Raw genomic sequence first — 22,560 nt, forward strand, 5'->3', positions numbered from 1 at the left:
TCTCAGCACAAGAGACGTAGGCCACAGAACGAAGTTAAAAACTGTTTGTTGGTAATCAATGCAAAGGCATCATTTAAACCAGCGCAAATTGAAAATTCCTCAGCTCTTCTTACGCCATACAAATGTCCTGCGTTTCGTGGCATATTCTTGCGGACTATGTTTCGCGGCCTTCGGTGCACGGACTTTAGGGGGAGCGTTTCATATATGGTCCCGTCAAGGACTTGGTAAGATTACGGAGTACAAGGTCTACCATTGTTCAAATTAAGGCTACAAATTCGGAGCCATGCGGTTAAAGCATTTTCCGGTGCAACAGTTTAGATTCATGCCTATTATGTCAGCATCCGACTCTATTTTAAAATTTAAGTTGAAAAACGTATATCATTTAGCTATATGTTGCTCTTATGAAACCCCGATCTATACTATGAATCGTCTCAACTAAACAAGCCTAATTGTTTGGGTTAAGGAGAATACCCAGTACCGTTTACGCTAAGCTCAGTGGAGCGAACATAATAACGCATCGACAAATTACCAAAAATAGCGTGGCGCGTATAGATGGAGGACACATCGCTATAAACTGACTATTATAAAAGCGAGTATAATCCAATGGTAAAGAATATACATTTTTATATATGAAGATTGGTCACGCCGACTTGACTGCCTGTAACATCGAAGTCGATATATTTGCCTTGAAACCATGACTGCCCAACTAGCCAGCCCCCAGCTCCAATATTTCCGCCTGTAATGGTAGCAGTACAATTGTTGTTGCCGTTGTCTTCCATCTTGAAGGCCTCAGGTTCGATAAAGAATGTTTGAGAGCTATTTCCAATTTGGAATCCTATGTGCGGGGGAGAATCGCAAGGGTAATATCCAAATAGAGTGCCGTCGCAGCCTATAGCATCTCTCGTGAAACTCTGAATCCCAAGTTTGTCAAAGAGCGCTTTAACCATCGTACGATTACCAATAATCTTGAGACATTAGTAAGTATGTCTGTCGACTATTAAAACAAAAGCAAGGTAAAGGATACACTCACATTTGAAGTTCCACTGTCCAAGAACATGGACTGTTGAACACCAACATCAAGTATATCCAATGGTAATCCACCTTGAATAATCCATTGCTGACCGTATATAGGAGCTGTTGCCATGTCTCCACTTAGAAGACTACGATCAACGCCACCCAGGCTTAAACTACCTGTCCCAGAGGTCTCAAGACCTAAGCCGAATCGGCACTCATCCACCTGACCCTCATCGCACAAATGTTGAAAGAAGGGGGTGCCGCCAAATGAAGAATCGTCTGCTGATTCTCCTAGCAAGCCAATAATGCCTTGGCCGGGAAATTTGGTTATAGTATCGTTATTTGGTTGCGGAATATCCATGACAGTCCCAATTGACTGATTCGTGGCTGTATAAGGACCGACTATTAGCTTATCAGTGACCACATGGCTTTTAAGTATCATTTCGCCACATCCGTCTGGCTTTGTAGTAATGAACGACATTGAGACTGTCTGGTTGACAGTATGAGATTCAGATGACGGTTTGTAAAGATCTGGATTGACATAGATATCGCTAGATCCAGTATCAATTAACAGAGACAAGTCAATAGCGTCTCCAGCTGTGAAATTCCCAAACCAAAAGCCTTCCCCAAATACAAGGGGTATTGTGAGTAGAGGCTTGCTTGAGCCATTATCTTTGGTTCGGGTTGCCGCACAGCCTAACCCCAAGGCAAATGGGAATAACAAAAGGGCTCTCATTGAGACTGTAATTATTTCGCTCCAGAGCTTTCAATGGTTTTGAGTGTACGAATTAAAATGCACTTTGTAAAAAGAAGATCTTGAGTTTCAATCTTAATAACTTGCTTTGAATAGGGGTCTTCTACATGGATAGAGCATAGCCTCACCATGGATATGCATAGCCTCAATAAGGAGCAGATCGGCTATAACTAAAACACATAGAACACGAGTTCCAACATTGAGCCTAAATAAGTAAATGCCGAAAAGAACTATAAACAGGGGGGGCACAAATCGGCACATTAAAGACCCATGCTCAGTCTTAGGAAATTTAGGCTTCATATTAAAGATAAAGTTCTTCTATAGTGTACCAAGACCTCGGCACCCATTATATGTTACTTAACTTATGTTAATTAACTAATGGGAACGTTATCATTTCCTAGTTGCCGTTATTGGTGAGAGTAACCCCGTTAAGATAATTCGAATACAATGTAATGAATTTTCTACTACCATTATATGACTTATGTAATATAACTCCCTTGATGAAAATTGCGGAGTACATTTGCTTATCGATTACTGTCACAAGCTGACGCCCTTGAATTCATGGTTTGGAGTGTTCAATGATATGTACTGCAAAGAGTATAACATATCGACAAATATGGCGTAGTGCGTGTAGATGGAGGACACCTACAGCAATAATTGATTGTCATTACCAACGAACTTCTCGCAGATAGCTAATCAGTAGAGAGTACAAAGAGTGTTTCAAATTTGACATTCTACAAGTTGTAACAAGGTAGTCCATTCAACTAAGATGTACACAAGAAATTACAAAATACGGTTTATACTACTAAGTGAAAGATATGGCACTACCACCCAAGTTTCTAACACAAAAGATAAATGATTCTAGAATTCAGCAACATGAGTCTGAAGAGGTCACACAACTGTCCCCTCTGGACGGTGATTACGCTTGGATCATTGCTGTTTCTTGCTTTACTCGTAATGCCTTTCTATGGGTTATGACAGCCGTAAAAAGTCTCACTTCATCCCCTCAGCTAAGTTCATGGTCTGGCAACTGATAGAAATATAAGACGTTCTGCATTTACCTATCGGGGTACAGGCGCTCTAATATGTTTTTCAGACGCCAGGCCATTCGCATTGGCTTTATCAACGGCCATGATTTCAACTGCGCTATGTTCCTTGTGTTTCTAGTCACACACCATGTTCATCGACTTGATATATACATGTATGCCCCCTGCTATTGGGATGTGTCCTCCAATCTTCTAGATGCATTGCTGCATCATTTGCATTATGTTCATGTTACTTATACCTCACACAGTGAACCATGATTGGCGGCGGCATTGGATGAATCATTATTCCCAGCACCGCCATTTTGTCGCAGTGATTCTCAAAGCGCTGCACCATCGCCAGCGGCATAAGTTCCGCTGGTTCTAGCAGTGGTGGAGCCGCATTCGCCCGCAGAACAGCTACAAGAATACATCAAAGGTTAGGCTAGGCACTCTACATCACCGATATGGTTTCTCTAGTTGTAACTACCATTTTAAAAGCTTGTAAGCCAAATCATGCGTTCTGTTAACATTTGTTATCTATACTTACCTAAGCCCCCAGGTGCTGAGGTCATCGCTTTACGATTAGCAGCCTTACCAGGAAGAACGTAACTCTATTCTCAAGTATTCGCTGGATTATGGCGACTAAATGCTGGTGGGTTTCCAGCCTAGCTGTGGTTGGTAATGCGAAAAGCAGGCAGTATACATATTAATTATCGGACTAGGTTGAATGTAGTTGGCGCTTCTGTTATGAAGACCAGAGGAGGCTGTGTTGCTAGCATGCATCTACCTAGGCGAGACTAATGGAGCTCAGCTGTGTTAGCTTATTTTTCCAAATGGGCATTATGTATTGGTAGTTTTCAGGCATAGCCCTAAGGAGCAGTGAGTGAGCTACTGCGATTTGTTTTGCGGCACATTTGAGCCAGGTCCTTGCAGTAGAGGAGCGTCGAACGCATTTGCTCTCTTTATTGGGTTCAGAGACAAGTTCCAGCCCAGGAGCCACTATCCATAAAGTGCTAGAGAAATAATAAGAACAAAGACGAGCGATAGCCTTAATTCACAAATTATCTTGATAAGATGAAGTGCATATATGTGACGCAAATACTTGAAGAGGCCTATCTGCACTGCAGAATGATAATACTGCGATAATGCATGTGATCGAAACTTAGTGGTAGTCTGGATCAGAAAAAAAAAAATCTTATTGCGACCATAGATTCAACGAACACTTATTTACAATATGGATCTCTCCGGCACCCATATTGGGAAATGACAGGACAGGGAAATGGCTGTCCTAGCGCATAGCGCTGAGACTAATGATCGTTTGTTTGACGGTGTTACTTCGCCTTTTACACTTCATAATCCGCCCACTACTGACTTCTCGCTCCCTAGCTAAAGCATCTAATGAGTTTAGCATACTAGATATTCATCTGAAAAAATTATTCTCCCTTCATCAAGTGTAGCATCTCGTTTCAGTCCATTCCCTTGTAGGGTTGAGTATTCGAAATTGAAACAGACTTGTTGGCGTTTGGCTGGGTTGCTAACAATTCTATGCACACTATGGTTAATCTAGCATGCTAAAAATAAATCACGGCCTGTAGGTAGACATTAACGTACAAGTATGGGTTGGGCTGATTTAGTTACATGTCTACATGTAGCTTGGAGAGGCAGGGGTTAATATGAGATTTTAGCGCTGATTGTCAAGTAATCAGATACCTGTAACCCTATTCAGAACCGTGAATAGCAGCAACCAGGCTTCTATCAATGGGCAATGAGTTGCGATTAGTATACTTTCATGTGAAACTGCGACAAATCATAGCAATGATAATAATACCTAATGGTAATGCAGAGTTGAATGATAGTGCTGTGTCTCTACCAGTGACTGTGACGATTAATCTTCTTTGGCGTGTTGTTGTGGTCCCGCTAGATGGTAATTAAATGACTATTACTCACTCAGCCCTGCCTACTAGCCCAAGCTCAAGGCACATTCTTGCCGTACCTAGTCGCTTCGTAAAATTTTAGTTCCTAATCAAGGTTCTGAGTTAGGCACAGCCAATTTAGTTTCCTAATGGAGACAGAAAGCTGAGAACAGGGGACAATCCTGCCGCCCAGGATGATCGCGATATATAACACTTGACAGCCACCATGTCTTAACTCCTCATACCATCGACCGTTTACAGTTTCCTCCATCATTCCCAATTTTTCTTTCGTTACTCTTTTGTTTACTTAGTCACTCATTAATTTCTCTTCTTATACTCTTCACAGCCTTTAATTACCACAATGACTAAAGAAGGCAATAACAACAAGGAGTGGGCTCACGGCCTTATGGATTGTTGTTCTCCTGGTGGCCTTTGTCTTATGACTACATTTTGTCCATGTATAACGCATGGGAAAACCGCCCATAGGTTGGAACATGGCAATTTAGACGATTACTCGTGCTGTAATGGATCTGTAAGTCCCTACCATGACTATGTGTTCTATCGACATACAGAAAGAGAAAAAAACATACAGAAACAGAAAACAATGCCAGCAAAGTGGCTGACATCGGCATAGTGTATCCTATTCGCCATTCTTACACACTGCGGACTCCAGTGCATCCCCGCGACAATGCAACGAGGCGAGCTGCGCGAGAAGTACAATCTTGAGGGTGGCTGCTTTGGAGATTTCTGCAAATCTTGCTGGTGCACTTGCTGTGTCTTAATCCAGAATGAGAAGGAGTCAGAACAGCGCGAATCTCTCCTGAGAGGCTCGTCCGAGGGATACCAACCTAACGGCGGTATGGTGTATCCACAGGGAAATTAATTTGAATGAGCTACAAGTATACCAAGACAATACTTAAAAACTCATTGACGTTAACTGAGATTTTACGCGCCTCATGAGGAGTGTATATGCGATAAGAAGTGTTTAGATGTTCAAAGGGTGCGGGAAAAATCACGCAGGAAGGATTTAGGACAAGATCTATGAAGGAAAGCTGTTTCAGTCAGCATTATTGTTTCAGAATTTTTTTTTTTTTCCCTTTATTAACGTTTATTATATGGAATAGGATGTGGCATCCTGATTTTCTAGGAATAGTGTTTAGCGGAAAATACCATTACTTGTTGCTTTCATACTTGTTGCAATCTCTTATCTGTTGCGATCGCTCTCTTTAGCGACATTACATGTGCACCCTGGCCTGTGATTTCTGAAGGACTCAGAACAATGAGATGGAGAGATCGGCGTCCATTGTGGAGGAGATTGACTATGGAAATAAAAGTCCGTCGCTAAGCTACACCGAGTACTAATAATCTCAAACGATGTGTAAAATTAAAGCTAGTAGCGGATATCGCTACACCAGTTGTGCTGGCGTAAAGGAAAGACGCTGCTTCTGCTTATACCTGAGCCACGCTTATCTCCACCACCACCCGGAGGACCACCAGGAGCACGACGACCATGGTCGCACGATGCCGTTCAGGTGGTGCAATTGCTGCTCGATCATGGAGCAGATATCAATGCAGAAAGCGGAATATATGGAACAGCACTTGCAGCTGCTTTAAGGCCATCGCGGCCGTGGTCATGATCTTTGCCAATTGGTCGGCACGACTTGCCATCTATTTTGGGAATATCTAGTTAGTATGTTGCTAGACCTCTATGTTTTACATTTTTGAGTGAAATCTTTGTATATGCTCTAGCATTGCTAGACTGTCCCAGCATTGTGAAGTTCGGCAACAAGCGAAGCTGTGTGGGACACTTTACATAGAGACATAGTATCGTCCATATAATTTACGGATCCTTGCACCTTTTCCATCTACCCAACACCAATGGTCTTTTGCGATATACTTGTTAACTAGTCATGCTTAACAGCACTGAAGTCTTCTGGCAGCATAATCAGGCAGAAGAATGGTGGGTCGGTCGATGGTCCGAAATACAACTGATACCGGTTGATAGGCTAAAAAATGCGAGAAGAAGAATGATGAATATCTAGTGCATCTAGGTTTAATCCAATGGATAGATGATCTATATATGGGGCGCTTGCGCTACAAGTCACTTTGAAGAGGTCGAATAGAAGTAGTGGAGATCTGGCATTTTCCAGAATTAAATGCGACCTAAAATTGGGATAAAAGGCTTCCAAGATCTTGATTTACCTAAATGGGATGCGCCCTTAGCATAATGAAAGATGGCTATACAAGTGTAGGATAAATCTTGTTTAGCGTACGTTACTACATCAGATAAATCTCCGGTCCCAGCGCACATATGAGAGCGATATTTATGTAATAAAATTTTGTAAATGCAATTGATATCATGCTTATTTAGAATAAAAAAACATGAGAGAGAATTACTTGGCTTCGCAAGCTATCATGCTCCTGCCATTATCTTACAATCAACCTTGGTATATCCACATCCCGTCATCAATACTCAACAAACGTTCGTAACAGCATTATTTACAGATGGATTTATGTTTTTTTTTTTTCTTTAAATATGTTTTTCGTGAGATGGTGTATCGGGAGCCAAGTCCTGCTTTAGACATGCTCTTCGTGAAATGGCACCTCGGGAGCCAAGTCCTTGTTGTTATGGTTGGCTGCATCGCTCAAAGGACCATCGCTCTCCTGATCCGCAAGAACATCAAGATCGACACCAGCTTTCCTCCTAATATTTGCCATATGTTCTGGAGGCGGTGGGACCCATTTGGTGCTCTTCCATGGTAGGACGTGCTCGAGATACATGGTGTCGATCTCCTCGAGGGTGCGGCCTTGGCCTTCGATAACGAAGAAGTAGATGATGAGAGCTCCCATAAAGTTACAGCCTGCAAAGACATAACCATATCTAAAAAAAAAAATATATACGGTTAGAAAAAGAATAATTAATAATGAATGCGAAGTGTGAACATACCTGAAATCAATTGCGCCGGTGATGAAGGGGGTGAAGAAACCAATACAGAAGTTCCAGATCCAGTTGCTGGCAGTGGACAGAGCCATACCCTTAGCACGATAGCGCGAAGGGAAAATTTCGGCCTGAATAGTCCAGATCATGGGACCCCAGGTGGTAGCAAAGCCAAGAATAAAGAGACAGGCGAAGACGATCAGAACGATACCCGGTGTGGGAGTGAGGGTGGGATCTTGCAGGTTAAGCATAAAATGGCCAACTGATGCAAAGATCATGAAGCAAATAAACATCCAGATAGAACCGGCAATGAGAGACTTGCGACGACCAAAGTGCTCAACCATGTACAGACCGATGAAGGTGACACCAAAGTTGATACTGTTGAGGATGATCTGGGTAACAAACGAGTTGATCTGCACCGACTTGAAGATGGTTGTACCGTAATAGAAGAAGTAGTTGGCGCCAGTGAGCTGCTGGAACATCTGAAGGGTCATACCAAGAGCGATACGGTAGGCCATACGGGGAGCCTTGAACATAGTAATGAACTCCTTGACGGGGCCATTCTTGATCTGGTCTTCAGCGCGCAGCTTGCGCTCGATTTCGGTGATCTGAGTGTGCACAGCCCAGTGGTTTTCCGTAGCGCCATACACCCGGCAGATCGTTTGTTTGGCTCGCTCCTCATTCCCGTGTCGGAAATCGAATCGAGGGGTTTCCGGGAAGGCCAAGATGCCAACACCAAGGCCAATGACCCAGATCCAACCCAGACCAATGACAATGCGCCAGCTACCAGAGTTGCCTGACTGATGCTTGACAGTGCCGTAGTTGAAGCAAGCGGCCAGCCAGATACCCATGGTGATGAAGAGCTGGTAAGCGCAAACCATGGCACCACGAATCCAGGCCGGCGCTGTCTCAGCCTGGTACATGGGCACAAGCAAACTGAGCGCGCCAACTCCCAAACCGGAAATAAATCGACCAATCATAAGCTGGTACCAGGCGGTAATAGACGCGATTTGAATGACGAAACCAGCGCCAACCACGAAAGAAGCAAGAGAAATACTTGGTTTTCTCCCTATTCTATCGGCGATGGGGGCAGCGACTAAAGCACCAAACAATGTGCCTATAGACAGCAAAGCCACGATCAATCCAGCTCTTACATTGCTGAAATACTTTGTGCCGTCTGAGTGGGTGAGACCGAAGCGGTCGAGGAAGTCGGGCATCTCCAGGAATCCAGAAATCTGACCAGTATCATAACCAAAACTATTTGGTAAACAGTTAGCTAAGTTCAACCATTTTTTTTTTTTTCAAGGAATTGCTGACATCAAGCCACCGAATGAAATAAGGCATCCCATGGCCCATGATCGTCCAGTTACACGTGGTAAGGGAGAATAGTCCAGGCCAGATACTGAAGGGCGACCGAAGTCAGGGTTGTGCTTCTCCGACGAAGGGTCATGCTGATCAAAGTAGATGGTCATAAAACCACCCTTTCTGCGACCCATTGTGAAGGTATTGTTGGTGGTATCAATGCCCTTGAATGGCAAACGGTAGTGGTGTTGTGCTCTGCTAGATGATGTGGTGGTGTAGTTGTGGTGAGTAGTTATAAGTCTACTATGATGAAGAGCTAGGAGAAGAAAGAGCTACTCTTAGATCCCTAGTAGCTATGAGGTAGTGGTGATGGTATATCTATTTACTCCAATATTTCTATTTCAAGCTGGATCATCGAGGGGGGGGAGCCATTGGGGTATATATGTTCTCCAACAAGGACGAGGGCCGCCACTGCAGACGGTTTCGTTGCTATGACCTAATCAACCACAAACACCCACGCCATATGGTCACGATCTCAAGGAATCGTGGGACCCCGGCCCAAGCCCGGCGGTTTGGTGGGTGGCCTTGCAAGAATCTCCAAAGCAGGCCCTAGCCCCAGACAAGAGAAAGAGAGAGAAAAAGTCTGCCCACCCCACAGGTTCAGGGCTCGGGGAAACCCCCAGCTTTGCGCCTAAAACCATGGGGATACAGGCAGCGGACGCAGGTCAGGTGTGATTGACAAAAGCTGAGGCCCGAATTGGGTGACAAAACCGCCCACCATACCGAGATTCTCCATGGCACAAATCGGTCCTACTCTCCAGACTTTCTCCATTGCCTTCTCCATACACTGTGGGGAGCCGGAGAAGAACGACGGAAGACACAAAACGAGATTTGGGCACGAGTCCCGTGATTCCATTGGCCGGCGGACGCCCCGAGGGTGAAGATTTGAAGAGGCTGAGGCGAATCACAGCGAGACCGTCACAACTGACCGAGGCTCCACTGGCATGAGGCGCTCCACTGGGTAAAGCTTCTTTCTCATGCCGGACTGGATTGCTGCTCGTTTGGGACTCGTCTCGGCATATTCGGGGTCCAGTTTTTTTTTTTTTTTTTCCTTCTTTTTTTTTTCTTTGCGAAACATACGTATGAATCAGCAAACGCCGCATTGTAGATCCCCCTTATCAGAAAGCGTGATGCTTAATGGAACCCAACTGGAGGTGCGTTACGCGCATTGACACGGATGCGAATCATCTTCATGGGCATCATCACCATCAAAACACAAATAATAGTAATAATAGTAATAATAATAATAAACTGAAGAGGCTAAGATAGTCGTCGTGCAACTCCCAGCGCCCTCTCCAATTCCTCCAATTTCTTCTTCTCTCCTTCCTTGTCCCATGACGTAGGCACCGGCGCCGAGGTGGGTCCCCGCAAGATCCGGCGCGTTAGGACGAACCAAGGGGGGGAAAAATACAACCACCGCAGCACATACGAGTTATAGCGGCAGACCGGCGGCGATTTTTTTCGGCACTTCCCAGCTTATGACGTTGTTGGCATCGGGCTAGCTGCGGCAGTTTTCCGCCGGGCTTAATTGACACATTGACAGGGGAAGAAACAAGAGTGCAGTAGCTACCGAGCCGCACTGAAGCAGGGCGTGGGTGTTAAGGAAGCATCACCTAAAGGGGCAGAAACGTTTGATTGCTTAATTGCTGGGAATTGACTGACAAAGCCCAAAGCTCATGACCAAGAGAAGCTCGGCGAACGACCCAGAGTAAGAAGAAGAAAAAAATTGATGCAAGAGAAGAAAAAAATTCGAGTCAGCAGGTATCCTCCTTTTCGGTCCTTTACCGTGCACAACACTGAATACGCGGCTTCTCGGAGTCCGCTGCGGCCCCCATGACCCCTTGATGGAGGAATTCTCACTGAAAATCTCATTGATCCACGGGTTTTCCGCGTAGAGCTGATTCAGCGGGCATGTTATTCTGCATAATCTTCTTCTTCTCTCCTGTGCAGTCTGTAATCATCGTCCAATGCCTGCGTGACAGTCACTGACTAACACCACATCGAGCCTCTGACCACCACCACTCGCTCACCGGCCTCTTCGGAACAGAGTTCAGCGGTCTCTGTTCTTATTCTTCTTTCTCCAGGTTCTCTCCCATCCATTACACGACCCAGCACGAATAAGATGGCAGGGGGTTGACATGGCAAGATCCCGCAATACCCAATCTCCAGTTATTTGGAAACCATCGCCAACCCCGAAGAAGGGCCAGAGTTTCAACCCGTCTTTGTCGCCTCCACATTCGTTGTTTCCCCATCCAATGTGATTCCCCCAGCTACACAAAGTTATTTCTTCGTTCTGTCTTCTTATTCGCTGTCGGATTTTCCTACAGCCGCCACGCACGTGCTGTGTTGCCATTGAGGCTGTCACCCTTTGTTTTTTTACCTCAGATCGACAGACAAGGCGAGGTGGCACGCTCGCCTCTCGTGGCAGCCACTGTTGCAAGAGGCTTTGCGCCCCAACCCAAAGCTCAGCCGTCTCCGAATTCTCCAAATTCTTGTTCGTTACTTCTTAAAAAGCCACAGCGACTTAATTAGGACGATCGTGCCACGAAGGTGCCGATTCGCAGCCACGCAGTGTCTCACCTAGGAAACAATCCAAGCCTGTTCGAGGAAGATCTTGACTTTATACTTTGTCCTATATTTAACGCTAAATGAAACATAAACGCTATACTTTCCCAGCCGACAAGAATCTTGATTGAACGTCAGGTTGGCCAAGATAGCCTCAGCCCTCCCTTTTTGTCCTGTTTTGCTCTGCATTTTTTCCATCCACAGTAACTCGTCAACCCAAGTTATTGCCAGCCTCCATACGCCACGCGCCATCTTTCGTCTATTAACCATTCTATACACCATACTGCTGTCTCCCTCTCGTCTCCAAAGTGTAGTTAGAAATACCCAATACCTTTCAAAAACAAAGCTTTGCAGGTTGTCACAACAGCTTCACCGCTCACAATAAAAACAAACAAGGTGAAAATGAAGAAGGAGGTTATACGCGTTCCTCATAGCTCCTCTTCGGGAATGTGGCCCTCCACAGTACTCAGAGCTGCTAGGTTCACCTCTCCCACACGCTCGAGGCTAGCTGGGTCACCAGCTCCGGCTAGCAATCCCACACACTCAATAACGTCTTCGGGTTCCAGGAGATGCCATTTGGCCAGTGTCACCTTGGTGCTTGCCCCCACAGTTACAGTAAAGACGTGCTGATCGTCCAGAACTGTGCCTGATGCCCCGTTAAGGCTTCGGAACATGTCCTCGTCCGTAAAATCATCTCCGGAGCAGAGAGCAAACTCGATCTTTCCAGGATGTGGGTCCTTGTCTGTCGGTGCAGCTCCCGGGTTGTGATAAGTAGCCACCAGCCGTTTGGCGATTTCACCCTTGTTGATAAAGGTCGGGCGCACCTCAATGTTAGCCTTGCCAGGCATCACCTCGACCTCCCACCTCTGGCCCACCCCGCTTTCCAGCACCTTGTGGCACTCGCGTGACATGTGTAACCCTTGCTCAGGCTCGGCAAGCCGGTAATGCCAAGTCAAGGCGCAGCGCTTTCTTTCTATGAAGGAACCTAAGAGATTCAAAAGTTAGCTTCTGCTGATGCTAAAAGGTGAGCTGTACCGTGGTGGCTCGGGAGGGCACTCACCTGGAACCCTGTCTGTATACTTCTGGAAAACTTCCATGACTTCTGATTGCCAGCCCATGTCGAATTTCTCTGCCAAGTTGATCCACTCCTCGCTGCCAGGATCCCTCATAAAGCTACCGTGCTCAGCAGAGAATCCAATTTGAGAGATGTGTCCAAGATGCTGCTGAAGGAACTCTTGGTCTCGGCCCGAGATGATCCAGACAGCATTCCTAGAATCCGCCGCGAGTGACTTCAAGTAGCGAATGATGCGTTCTGAAGGGACCGCTGCACTTGGCTCACGTACGATCGGAGTGAGTGTTCCGTCGTAATCAAACATAAACAGTCGCTTCTTTGCCGAGCGATAACGAGATAGCAGGAGGGCTCGATCGAGCAAGGGCGTTGAGTTAGCCGAGTTGCTTTCACCCAGAACAGTGTGTACCTTGCGAACAAACTTGCTAATCCACGACTGGACGTTCTGTGTCGTAACATGATCATAGAGGCTAGCCTGCATCTTAGTGCGTTCCTCGCTAGGCATGGTCAGAGCCGTGTTGATCTTTTCCGCCACCCCTGTGATATCCCAGGGGTTGATGTGAATTGCATCACGGAGACTACCAGCCGTGCCACTAAACTCTGACAGAATAAGAGGGCCGTTGTTATCCTTTTGGCAAATGATGTACTCGAGGCTCGTCGTATTCATCCCATCTCGCACCGATGTAATGAGGCCAATGTCTGCCGCTCGCAGCAAAGCAAAGTATTCCGCTTGGTTGAGGTACTGGGGGTAGTGTTGTACAGGCGAAAATCCGAGGCTGCCATATTCGCCGTTGATCTTGATGATGAGCTCATTGACTCGGCTGGCAACCTTGTTCTCCGGATCGTCCTTTTCGGCCGCCACGCTAGTGGGCGACGTCACCTGGATCAAAACTACCTTTTCTCTCCAGTGGGGGTACATTTCCAAGAACCGCTCAAACGCTTGAAGCTTTTGGGCCACGCCCCTAACGCTGTCTAGCCGATCTCGTCCAACAATAATCTTCTTGCCTTCATACATCTTCAGGAGCGCCGCATGCTTCGCGTTCACCTCGTCTGCCCAGGCAGCGGTCGCTACCTTGGCGGCATCGATGCCAATGGGGAACACGCCGACTTGTACTCTAGTGCCGTACGCATCGATGCCAAGAGTATCGGATGGGAAACCAAGGATGCGCGTACAGCAGCTGAGGAAATGCCGGGAGTAGCTGTACGACTGAAAGCCCACGAGATTAGAGCCGAGGATGCCCTCGAGCACCTCTTTCCGGCGAGGCAAGCACCGGAGGAATTCGCTGCTGGGAAATGGAGAATGCAGGAAGAAAGATATGTACATATTCGGGACACGTTGGCGCAGCATGCTGGGCAGCAGCAGAAGATAGTAATCGTGAACGATGACTACATCGCCAGGCTTGTAAATCTCAATGATTTTGTTGGCAAACTTCTGGTTCATGCGGTAGTAATCCGCCCACTGAGCGCGCTCCTTGCGGCCATCCGTAGGCTCGTGCTGTTTATAGTGAAACAGTGTGTAGAGGTCATGCTCAGCGTAGCGCCGCCATCGGGCCTGGTCTTTGAGCATGATGCCATCGTCGGTGGCCTCGCTCTCATCAGCAAGCCAAACGGGCACTGTGCGGATAGTCTTGCTGTGAGACAATTGTTGTTCCAGCCGAGCCTGGTCTGCTTTCGGTATCCAGAGCCCGTCAACTGGAGGGGGAGTAGGCAGTCGTGTTGTAGCATCGATCGGTACGGGGGCGGACAACGCATTCACAGATGTGGCGGCATTGACGGCAGCCGAGGGTGTGTCCGGAGGAGAGAGCGGGTCGTCGTCGGGATTTCCAATCTCGCCTGTCCAGGCGACCACGGTGTGATTCCACGGCGTCGCATCGGAGGAGAGATAGGCAAAGGAGTCGATGAGGGCGGACTGGCCGCGGCGGGGTTTGAGGTCCTGCGTAGCGAAGCTGGTCAGTATCACGCACTTGAAGCAGAGGCAAAAGCGGTGCCAAAGGACTAGATTAGGCCAGGACACGGGAACGATGGGCGCGTGCTCCTCTGCGCCGACAATCGCATGTTCAGCGCAGCAGAGCATCAGGCCACGCCTCAGAGCATCCCTCTTCGCATTCGTCCTCGTCGCAGCAGCAGATTCTTCCGCCGAAATAGACTCACCCAGGCGCCGCCCTTGTGGTATGTCACGGCATGCGGGATGTTGAATGTCGCGGAGATGATGTTTCCGGTCAGGGAGAGCTCGGGATTGGCGGCGCGAATCTCAGACAGAGACTCACGGCGCGCCATTATGCCGTTGCGCGCGCAGCAGACTGGTCGAGGACGGGTTGATGTTTCGCAGCCGGTCGGTGCCTCGATGTCTTGAGGAGGTCTGGAGGAGGGGGAGGGGTACAAGTCAGCAGCTGGCAAACTGGCGGCAGCGGGTGTTAGGCAGCAGGTATCTTTACTTTAGCACTAGACGCCGTTGATACTTTGGTGCTGATTCCAAGGAAGCTCAGACTTTTTGGTAGCGGGGTGCTCAGCGTCAAGCGCCTCGGTGCTTGTTTTGTCGGAAGTCGATAGATGGCCTCAAAGGGGTGTCTCTTTGGCGGAAAACTCGCCGTGACGAGTATCTATTCAGATCCACGGCTAATGGCTGCGCAGGTCGCAAACTGGGAAAGCAAGAAGAAAGCAAGAAGAAAGCAAGGCGAAGAGCAAGAGGGAAAAAGAATGACTCTTGCTTGGCTGGAGAAGGGGAAAAGGTGTGGCTTAATACTAATACTAATACTAATACTAATACTACGTGCTTGCGACTACTGGGGGCGATGAAGCGTGTATCTCCTTTCCATCGATTCACAATGACTTGCGACGTCGCCCTATCGGGAGCTCCAGCAGCGGGTCGTGGTCCCTTGTCGGCCGTGGCTCGCTCGAAGCTTGTTCTACGGATTTCTGGCGTTATTGGTATTGACTGGGGCCATCCAGCAGTCGGAATACGGAGCATTGCAAGGTTTATTCGCAGCCAAGGAAGCGTGCCATTGGATGTGGCCCGCAAGGAGACCATCGAGTCTATGATTGGCACACGTGCAGCGCCGTCGAGATTCTCACAACCTCAGCCCGCACACAACCACTACGAGGCACTCACACCCAGCTAGATGCCACTCTATTAACTCACCTCACGCCCAGAAATTCACTCAAAGAGGGCTTTACGGAAACGCGTCTCGGGCCGAATAAGTTCTAGGCATTTGCCTCGAGGTGCAGTCTCTGCATTTGCCTACAGAAATCTAGCCGCAGCCCAGGCCGATTTAACCTTTCAGCTCTTCGAGATATGAGAAGCTGTCTCGGGCCAAAGACCAATGCTGGTAACTTTGGCTTACGAAATGCTAATCAAACGAATCTCTCCAGCAGCCGGGGCAGTGGAGCAGCACTAAACAGTTGCAGCTCAAGCGTCTCGGAGACTGAATTTCGGGCCGGGCTCATGACAGCTCGTGAAGCTGCACTTATACAGGACCCAGAGAACACGTAGGTATTACTAGCGAGGCTGCGACTGGCCCCCGGCGGAGATGCTCCGTATGGAGCAGATGGGCGGGGGAGCGGTCATGGTCTTTCCCCCAGGCTTGCAAACACCACCCCTTTTTTTGTTGATGGGAAAAGGAGCTTGTTCAGGAGAAGCCAGTCCGTGCTGGCACTGGCGATATATTTAGCACTGCCTGTGTTCATACGCTACCTGAGATAAGCGGCGGTGAATGAGCATGTGACTTCCATGAAAATTACTTTTAAATTGAGTCCTTTCAGCTTCCGGGTTTAGGAGCCGAGCCTCGAGAGCTCGACAGAAGGTAGTAGCATGCGTGACATTTTGCGGGCGGATATTTTGCACCAGCTCAGCATAGTGCCAATTTGCCCAGCTGTTCTACCACCTAAAGCTGAATGAGATGCATGCAGGCTATATTGCATGTTGCTTCGTACCTGTCATCCATTTCCAGTACTACCACTACTGCTGTGAAGTACCCGTAGTATTAGTGGTTAGCACTACCAAATCTGCTGCTGCTTGTCCCTGGCAGCCATGCGGGAAAAAAAATGCGCTGCTAATGACGCAGTAATTGCCTTACCCACACAGGTTGTCTTTCATTGGGGCAGAATATGGATGTCTAACCACCAAAAGACACGCATATTTGGCTTGTCATAGCTTTCATTATATGTAGTCATTGATTCATCCACTTGCTACAGCTGCTGCCTATGACACTGTTATAATTTAGCGGTTTAGGCCACGTAGAACTTTCAGCGACTTGTAAAAATCTATAGAATATTTTCACATGCTTTTCTGAGGCTACCAAATGTTACCCACTTCATCCCGCAAAGATGTGGATGCGAGTGACTTTTGTCGGCCATACACAGTCCAAGGAGGAAAAAAATGTCGCGCGTCATGATTGCGAAAGCCAGGATTGGCCAGCATCGTGCGGCTGTCGATACACGCAGAAACCGATCTGCAGATGGCCGAAACATCTTGGAGAAGTGAGGCATGATGGTCCAGCCTGCTTCCTAAAACGAGGCTAGTGAATCGCATGTTAGGCGACTACGTCAATGTTACGCGTGCATTTCAGAGAATCTAGACGACATCTCCAGTCGGACAAGAGGCATGATAACTCCCTCTTAAGTTAGCTAGAGTTGGAGCTACAACTACGCGCAATACAATTGTCGGTGCATGCATAAGAGGCGTGCTGTTTTGGCTCTTGCTGCACTTTGTGGAATTCTCATACAATACCTAGTAAGATGGCCGCCGTAGCTTGCAAATGTGGACTAGCGAAAAACCTCAAAAACAAACTTAGAAAATACCAGCTCAACCAATGGCCAAGAATGAACTGAGCTGATGAGATGGATTGTATTTAGAATAATAGATGCAATTATGAGACAGTTATTTCATGCAGAGCACGAAACGTACTGAATGGTATCAAGGCATCTGCAGTAAACGGACCAAATATAGCAATGACAAGGCTTACCCTATACCTCGCGTCGTTGAATGAAAGTCACGTGATATGTATCAAGTACCTCGCCTCCCGCAATCTTTTCCTCGCTTCCTCTCGGTATCGGCGTCACCTCGCTTCAACAACCCACAACATCCGGGAATCCGCCGACAATCAGCCATCGCGAGAACTGACCTCGCACATCGCTCCAACCGCCATGTCGGCATCTCCACCACCGTCGCCGTCCCAGCACGCAACTGCCCACGCTTACGCTAGCAACGGGCTGGAAATCCTGCAGGCTGCCAGTGACGCTGCTCAGGCCATCCAGAACCACCATCCTTTGCAGAATGCCGCCGCCGAAGCTGTTGCCCAGTCCCATGCCGTCGGGGTGCCCATCGCCCCGGCGCCAGAGCTGCGGATGCCCTCGCCCCAGCTCCAGCAGCAGCAGCAGCATCTCGTTGCCGGGCCTGGGGGCGTCATGAGAGATCCCACCATCAATCCCAAGCTCACGCGACTTCGACGCGCCTGCGACATGTGCAGCATGCGCAAGGTGAAATGCGACGACTCTAACATGCCTTGTCGCCCTTGCCGCGAGCTGGGTGTTGACTGCACCTTTAACCGAGAAACCAAGAGACGTGGGCCACCAAACAAACATGCCGAAGCCGCCAAAGCCGCCAAGAGATCTCGCATGGAGTCAGCAGTGGCGCCTCCTGGATTCCCCTCGTCCCCATCGCCTCAAAATGCTGCCAAGACGCTCATGACCATATCCACGGATGGAGTGCTGGATGCAGAGGCGATTGCGCCAATGCCTGTGCTGGAGCTTCTCGTGGACGACTTCTTCACGTATATTCATCCACTTGCTCCATTCCCTCACGAGCCAACATTCCGTCAGTCATTTGCGAATAGAGAGGATCGAACGAAACCGGAGTTTCTAGGACTTTTGGCTAGTATGATTGGTGCCTTGGCCGCATCATTTCCGCGGAGCGCCAGAGAGCACCTCAAGGCCCAGCACAGCACGCATCTTTTCCCCAAGGCCATAGTCATGATTGAAAAATGTCGTGACATCGCCCTCCTCACACGCGGAAGCAGATGGGTGCTGAAACAACCAAAGACACTAGACGATGCTGCTACCAGCTACTTTCTCGGGCTGGCATCTGGCTATACTCTGCAATGGAATGCATCTCGCCAATTCATGGCTGAGACCTTGACGCTTCTCAGAGAACTCGGCTTTAGCAGACCCAAACATCCTGGAGAACTTCCCACTTTTGGAAGTGACAATTTTGCTCCTGACCCAATGCCGTTCAATCATGTCAAAGACCAGATTGGCAAGCGCATCTTCTGGTGTCTACTGTTAGGCGTTCGGTAAGTTTCCTTCATCGTACGAGAAAACAATTGAGTGCTAACTTCATCTAGCTCCTTTTCCCAGCTCGGCGCATCTCATACAGACATTGTCATTGCTCCATCAACACCCAGTCTCCCCTATCCCGCATATCCTGAGAATGTCGATGACATCTGTGTTCTTGCGAATGAGATTATCCATCAAGCGGAGGGCAGTGTTACACTTCTCACAGGCTTTCGGTTTGGTATTGACATTTACACAACCATGAACGGCGTCGTCAGCTTAGAGTTGGCGTACGGCATGAGCACTCTTCCCTGGGCTGACCAAAGACTCCTCCTACGAGATGGTTTGTTAGCTGCAAAGAGTATTATCGATAATCTGCCACCAGAGCTCCAGCTAGGCAACCCGGGAGACGAAGCAAATCCACTGGCTGCCATGGAAGAATCCGGCCTCCAGTACGTCCCACCAGTATGGCCAAACACACAGCCACCGCACGATGTGCGCAATATTATCAAGAACCAGCCCATGAGACGTCGACAACTTCAATACGAGATTCAGAAAGCCAACATTTTTGTCTCACAACTCGCCACGCGATCGTATTTTGTGGAGCTATACTTCAACCTAAGAGATGTTCATCTTAGCGAGCAGCAGCAAACCCTCGAAGTTGAAGGTACGAGCGAAGAGGAAAAAGCTATTCAAGATGCGGACGACAAGGAGATTTTGGAATTCATGTCTGCCGAGAGAGAAATCATTGTCCAAAACCTTTTGACTGTGCTGGGGTCTATCTCACAGCGAAATCTTGAGCCGAACGGAGGGTCCCTCATCAATAAAATCCGCCAGGTCGCTTCCACGCTGCTGAATGATGCCCCTGAAAGGAAAGGCCCGTTTGCCATCAAATCAGAAGAGGCGTTGTCGCAGCTGCTTGATATATTAGTGAAGCTTGAAAAGACAGGCCCCGTTGGAGAGACGACCCGAGCACCGGACCCTCTCCAGATGACTGCGGAAGATGAAGAGGAAGAGCTGAGGCACTGGGCCGACCTGAGAGAATATCAGCTGCGTTTCGCTGCAAATGGGGGCTTTGCTGGCGACTTGTAAGATTTTATCTATCCTGATTGTGAGTTATATTTTTGCCTCTACCTCATGGGCAATCGATTGGGCAGCATCTCAGAATGCATATCATCGCCCTACATCCTTGATACTATGTAAAAATATCCGGAGTTGAGCAAAAGTTTTGTTCAAAATAATCAATGGCATGGCTGTAATGCTAATAGGAATTAATACTTACTTCACTCTCTTTTACGTGGCCCCTATTACATCCGTCGTCTACTCTTAGAAATCCTAGCTAGCTACCGTGTTATTTGAGCTAATCTTGATAGTATGACAAAAGAATCAAGAGAAGAAATACAAAAAAACATACAACAGCCGGTGTTCGCCAGTGGTCACCCACCTGACTACTAATCTGCCGGTTAGTGGCTTATCTATGGGGGAGCAGACGGGACCCCGAGTTTTCCACTACCTATGGTCGTATGTGCTTGTTATGCCTTCTCGTGAGATTATAACAGTACCAGAAACACTGAGCAGAGAGGAGATTCGCTGGTAAACCACCTAGCCGAGAATTGATATTGAGCAATTAGGAATTAGTATATATTTAGATCATTTGTTCAAGTATAACAATATCTGGCTATTCCTGTTTAATAAAGATTGCTATTAATACAAAGTCCAATCCATTCATCTAAGCGTCGAATTCCTATTTTTACTCCTCAGGTTGTTCGTCGACGCAGTGCTGAAATAGTCGTCAAGCCCACTAGAGAAGCTATTCTGAACTCTCGAGCTTAAAGTGCTCAGCGCCAAGATTATGGTTGACCCATGAAATCTAAGCCAAGGTACACAAAAACATAGGACAGCTGTGAAGCGGCAGAGCTATACACTATCTCCTATTAAGGAAGCTAGTATTAATGTTTAAAACAACCTGGAGTAGATGGCAAGATTTATTGCCAAGCGAGATGATCCATGAGGAACTCAAAGTTATTGATAAATATGTTAAGGGGACACCTTAATCGTTGATGAGAAAGCTATATATAGTGGTTGGATTGAACCTATATTTCCATCTATTCCTCAATCGTGTTTGAGCTTGCTTTTGCGATTCCATAACCCTTTCGTAGCAATTATTGCCCTCCTTCGAAATGGCCGTTATGAGGATCAAGTATAGGCGATGAAGCGATGAAACAGCATGAACTGACCCAACCTGATGAGCTACGGAACACAGATTAGATTGCAAAGACTCGATGCTTATTTGTCTAAACCCGTCACCACTTTTTCCAATAGCATCGTTGAATTTATTAGATTTCTGTAATTTGTTAGATAGTGGTATGTATTGTGGTCGTTGAACGAAGGAATTACAGAGAATATAGGGAGCAGCTCTATCCAAAGCCAGACGGTGTGTCCCAATGGCGGCTTGATCTTATATTAAGGGGGGAGGGGGTTAGTCGTCTTTGATCGCAAAACTCGTAATGCAATGCAGTATCAGTTTCTGTCTTTGTTACCATTCCCTCACTCCATCTCAAGTTCCTGTTGGTGCGATTAGAAACCCAATCATATGTATCCTGGTTGTTGGACAGATTGGCATACGTGTCGAGATCTTCTTGAACAAGGCAAAGCCGAATTCGTGACGCTCGGCGCTCTTGAAGTTAAGTGTTGTAACGGTACGAAGGATAGCAATGTATCCGTAAACTCGTGCTTTGCCCTGACTCCAACAGCTTGGTTTTGGCTGATGGCAATGTAGGCTTGGCTCATCTAGTCATGAACACCAGCTGCTCTAATCTCAGGGATAAAGATGTCTTCCGCGGCACGAGCAATAGCGACTCTCTCAGCGTCATACAGTGGAGCTTCTAAAAATACCAGACGGTCTACCTATGAGTATAGAGGCACAACTATAGCTTTAAGTCTTTGCAAAAAGTGTACGGATCTTGCGGCCAAGAGAGATGTCCTGGGGAAAAGGTAGTACGAGAAATTGCCGAGACCCTCTAAGGAGTCGGAGTTACCCTAAGGTCTTGCTTAGTATTCGAACACGCTTGATCTCATCCTCAGAGAATTATTGGAGTCTTGGGGATACGGACATTTTCGCCTCCAAAGGGGAATTGTATCCCCATGATCAGGCATTATCGAGCAAATTTGCCAGTAAGAGACAAGTATAATAGATCCTTCTCCACTTCTCTTGATCACCTCTTTCCGATACTATTTGCAGAGTACCAGTTAGTTGGCACCAATTACAATGCGGTGCCCGACATCCAAATGTTCCGACCGATGGTACTTCTCCTCGTGCAACGCCTAGAACCACCATCCGAAAAGGACTTGACGGAATATCCTACAAAGACGGGGGAATTCGTCGAGTCTGCTCACCCTCCATACAATTTCCTGGAGAGATGGCTTGGCATGTCGCAATTGACTCTGGGCAACGAGGAGGGCGGTACGAGGACAGGGACGAAGATGACAATGATTACGAATGTGACGATCAGGGTGACGGAGAAGAGGATGAAGATGATGGTTACGTGAAAGAAGGCGACGAGAATGAGGGCGATAGCTATGAAGATGAGTGTAGCTGAGATTGCTAACCTCCTAGGTACGTGCACGAAGCCTCGGAGCTTATTACTCCTATG

At 47.5% G+C, this 22,560-nt stretch overlaps 8 protein-coding genes across 8 annotated transcripts; 4 read left to right on the top strand and 4 right to left on the bottom strand.

The window, feature by feature from the left end:
* Positions 1 to 623: 623 nt before the first annotated feature.
* On the bottom strand, positions 624 to 1,375 carry TrAFT101_005565 (uncharacterized protein; the record flags this gene model as incomplete). The annotated part of the gene is made up of 2 exons (XM_024906958.2): positions 624 to 965; positions 1,031 to 1,375. The coding sequence occupies 2 exons, from the start codon at positions 1,373 to 1,375 to the stop codon at positions 624 to 626; spliced, it is 687 nt and encodes a 228-aa protein (XP_024757234.2).
* Positions 1,376 to 4,969: 3,594 nt separating this feature from the next.
* On the top strand, positions 4,970 to 5,876 carry TrAFT101_005566 (uncharacterized protein). The gene is made up of 2 exons (XM_024902064.2): positions 4,970 to 5,238; positions 5,341 to 5,876. The coding sequence occupies exons 1-2, from the start codon at positions 5,068 to 5,070 to the stop codon at positions 5,587 to 5,589; spliced, it is 420 nt and encodes a 139-aa protein (XP_024757233.1). The 5' UTR covers positions 4,970 to 5,067; the 3' UTR covers positions 5,590 to 5,876.
* Positions 5,877 to 7,068: 1,192 nt separating this feature from the next.
* TrAFT101_005567 (uncharacterized protein) lies at positions 7,069 to 11,336 on the bottom strand. The gene is made up of 3 exons (XM_024900909.2): positions 8,962 to 11,336; positions 7,654 to 8,901; positions 7,069 to 7,587 (listed from the first exon to the last, which is right to left on the bottom strand). The coding sequence occupies exons 1-3, from the start codon at positions 9,138 to 9,140 to the stop codon at positions 7,284 to 7,286; spliced, it is 1,731 nt and encodes a 576-aa protein (XP_024757232.2). The 5' UTR covers positions 9,141 to 11,336; the 3' UTR covers positions 7,069 to 7,283.
* Positions 11,337 to 11,560: 224 nt separating this feature from the next.
* On the bottom strand, positions 11,561 to 15,351 carry TrAFT101_005568 (uncharacterized protein). Its single transcript, XM_024908674.2, has 4 exons — positions 15,076 to 15,351; positions 14,792 to 14,999; positions 12,632 to 14,573; positions 11,561 to 12,556 (listed from the first exon to the last, which is right to left on the bottom strand). The coding sequence occupies exons 2-4, from the start codon at positions 14,915 to 14,917 to the stop codon at positions 12,000 to 12,002; spliced, it is 2,625 nt and encodes an 874-aa protein (XP_024757231.1). The 5' UTR covers positions 14,918 to 14,999; positions 15,076 to 15,351; the 3' UTR covers positions 11,561 to 11,999.
* Positions 15,352 to 15,465: 114 nt separating this feature from the next.
* On the top strand, positions 15,466 to 15,759 carry TrAFT101_005569 (uncharacterized protein; the record flags this gene model as incomplete). The annotated part of the gene is made up of 1 exon (XM_066127519.1): positions 15,466 to 15,759. The coding sequence occupies one exon, from the start codon at positions 15,466 to 15,468 to the stop codon at positions 15,757 to 15,759; it is 294 nt and encodes a 97-aa protein (XP_065983630.1).
* Positions 15,760 to 17,728: 1,969 nt separating this feature from the next.
* On the top strand, positions 17,729 to 20,431 carry TrAFT101_005570 (uncharacterized protein). Its single transcript, XM_024900905.2, has 2 exons — positions 17,729 to 18,927; positions 18,979 to 20,431. Exons 1-2 carry the CDS (start codon positions 17,783 to 17,785, stop codon positions 19,997 to 19,999), a joined length of 2,166 nt encoding a protein of 721 aa, XP_024757230.2. The 5' UTR covers positions 17,729 to 17,782; the 3' UTR covers positions 20,000 to 20,431.
* Positions 20,432 to 21,464: 1,033 nt separating this feature from the next.
* Positions 21,465 to 22,053, bottom strand: TrAFT101_005571 (uncharacterized protein; the record flags this gene model as incomplete). Its single annotated transcript, XM_066127520.1, has 4 exons — positions 21,465 to 21,472; positions 21,533 to 21,647; positions 21,866 to 21,946; positions 22,021 to 22,053. The coding sequence occupies 4 exons, from the start codon at positions 22,051 to 22,053 to the stop codon at positions 21,465 to 21,467; spliced, it is 237 nt and encodes a 78-aa protein (XP_065983631.1).
* A 142-nt stretch (positions 22,054 to 22,195) lies between these two features.
* TrAFT101_005572 (uncharacterized protein) lies at positions 22,196 to 22,456 on the top strand (the record flags this gene model as incomplete). The annotated part of the gene is made up of 1 exon (XM_024904296.2): positions 22,196 to 22,456. The coding sequence occupies one exon, from the start codon at positions 22,196 to 22,198 to the stop codon at positions 22,454 to 22,456; it is 261 nt and encodes an 86-aa protein (XP_024757228.2).
* Between the last annotated feature and the right edge of the window lie 104 nt (positions 22,457 to 22,560).

This window comes from Trichoderma asperellum, chromosome 3 (assembly GCF_020647865.1).
Source record: "Trichoderma asperellum chromosome 3, complete sequence".
Lineage (NCBI taxonomy): Eukaryota > Fungi > Ascomycota > Sordariomycetes > Hypocreales > Hypocreaceae > Trichoderma > Trichoderma asperellum.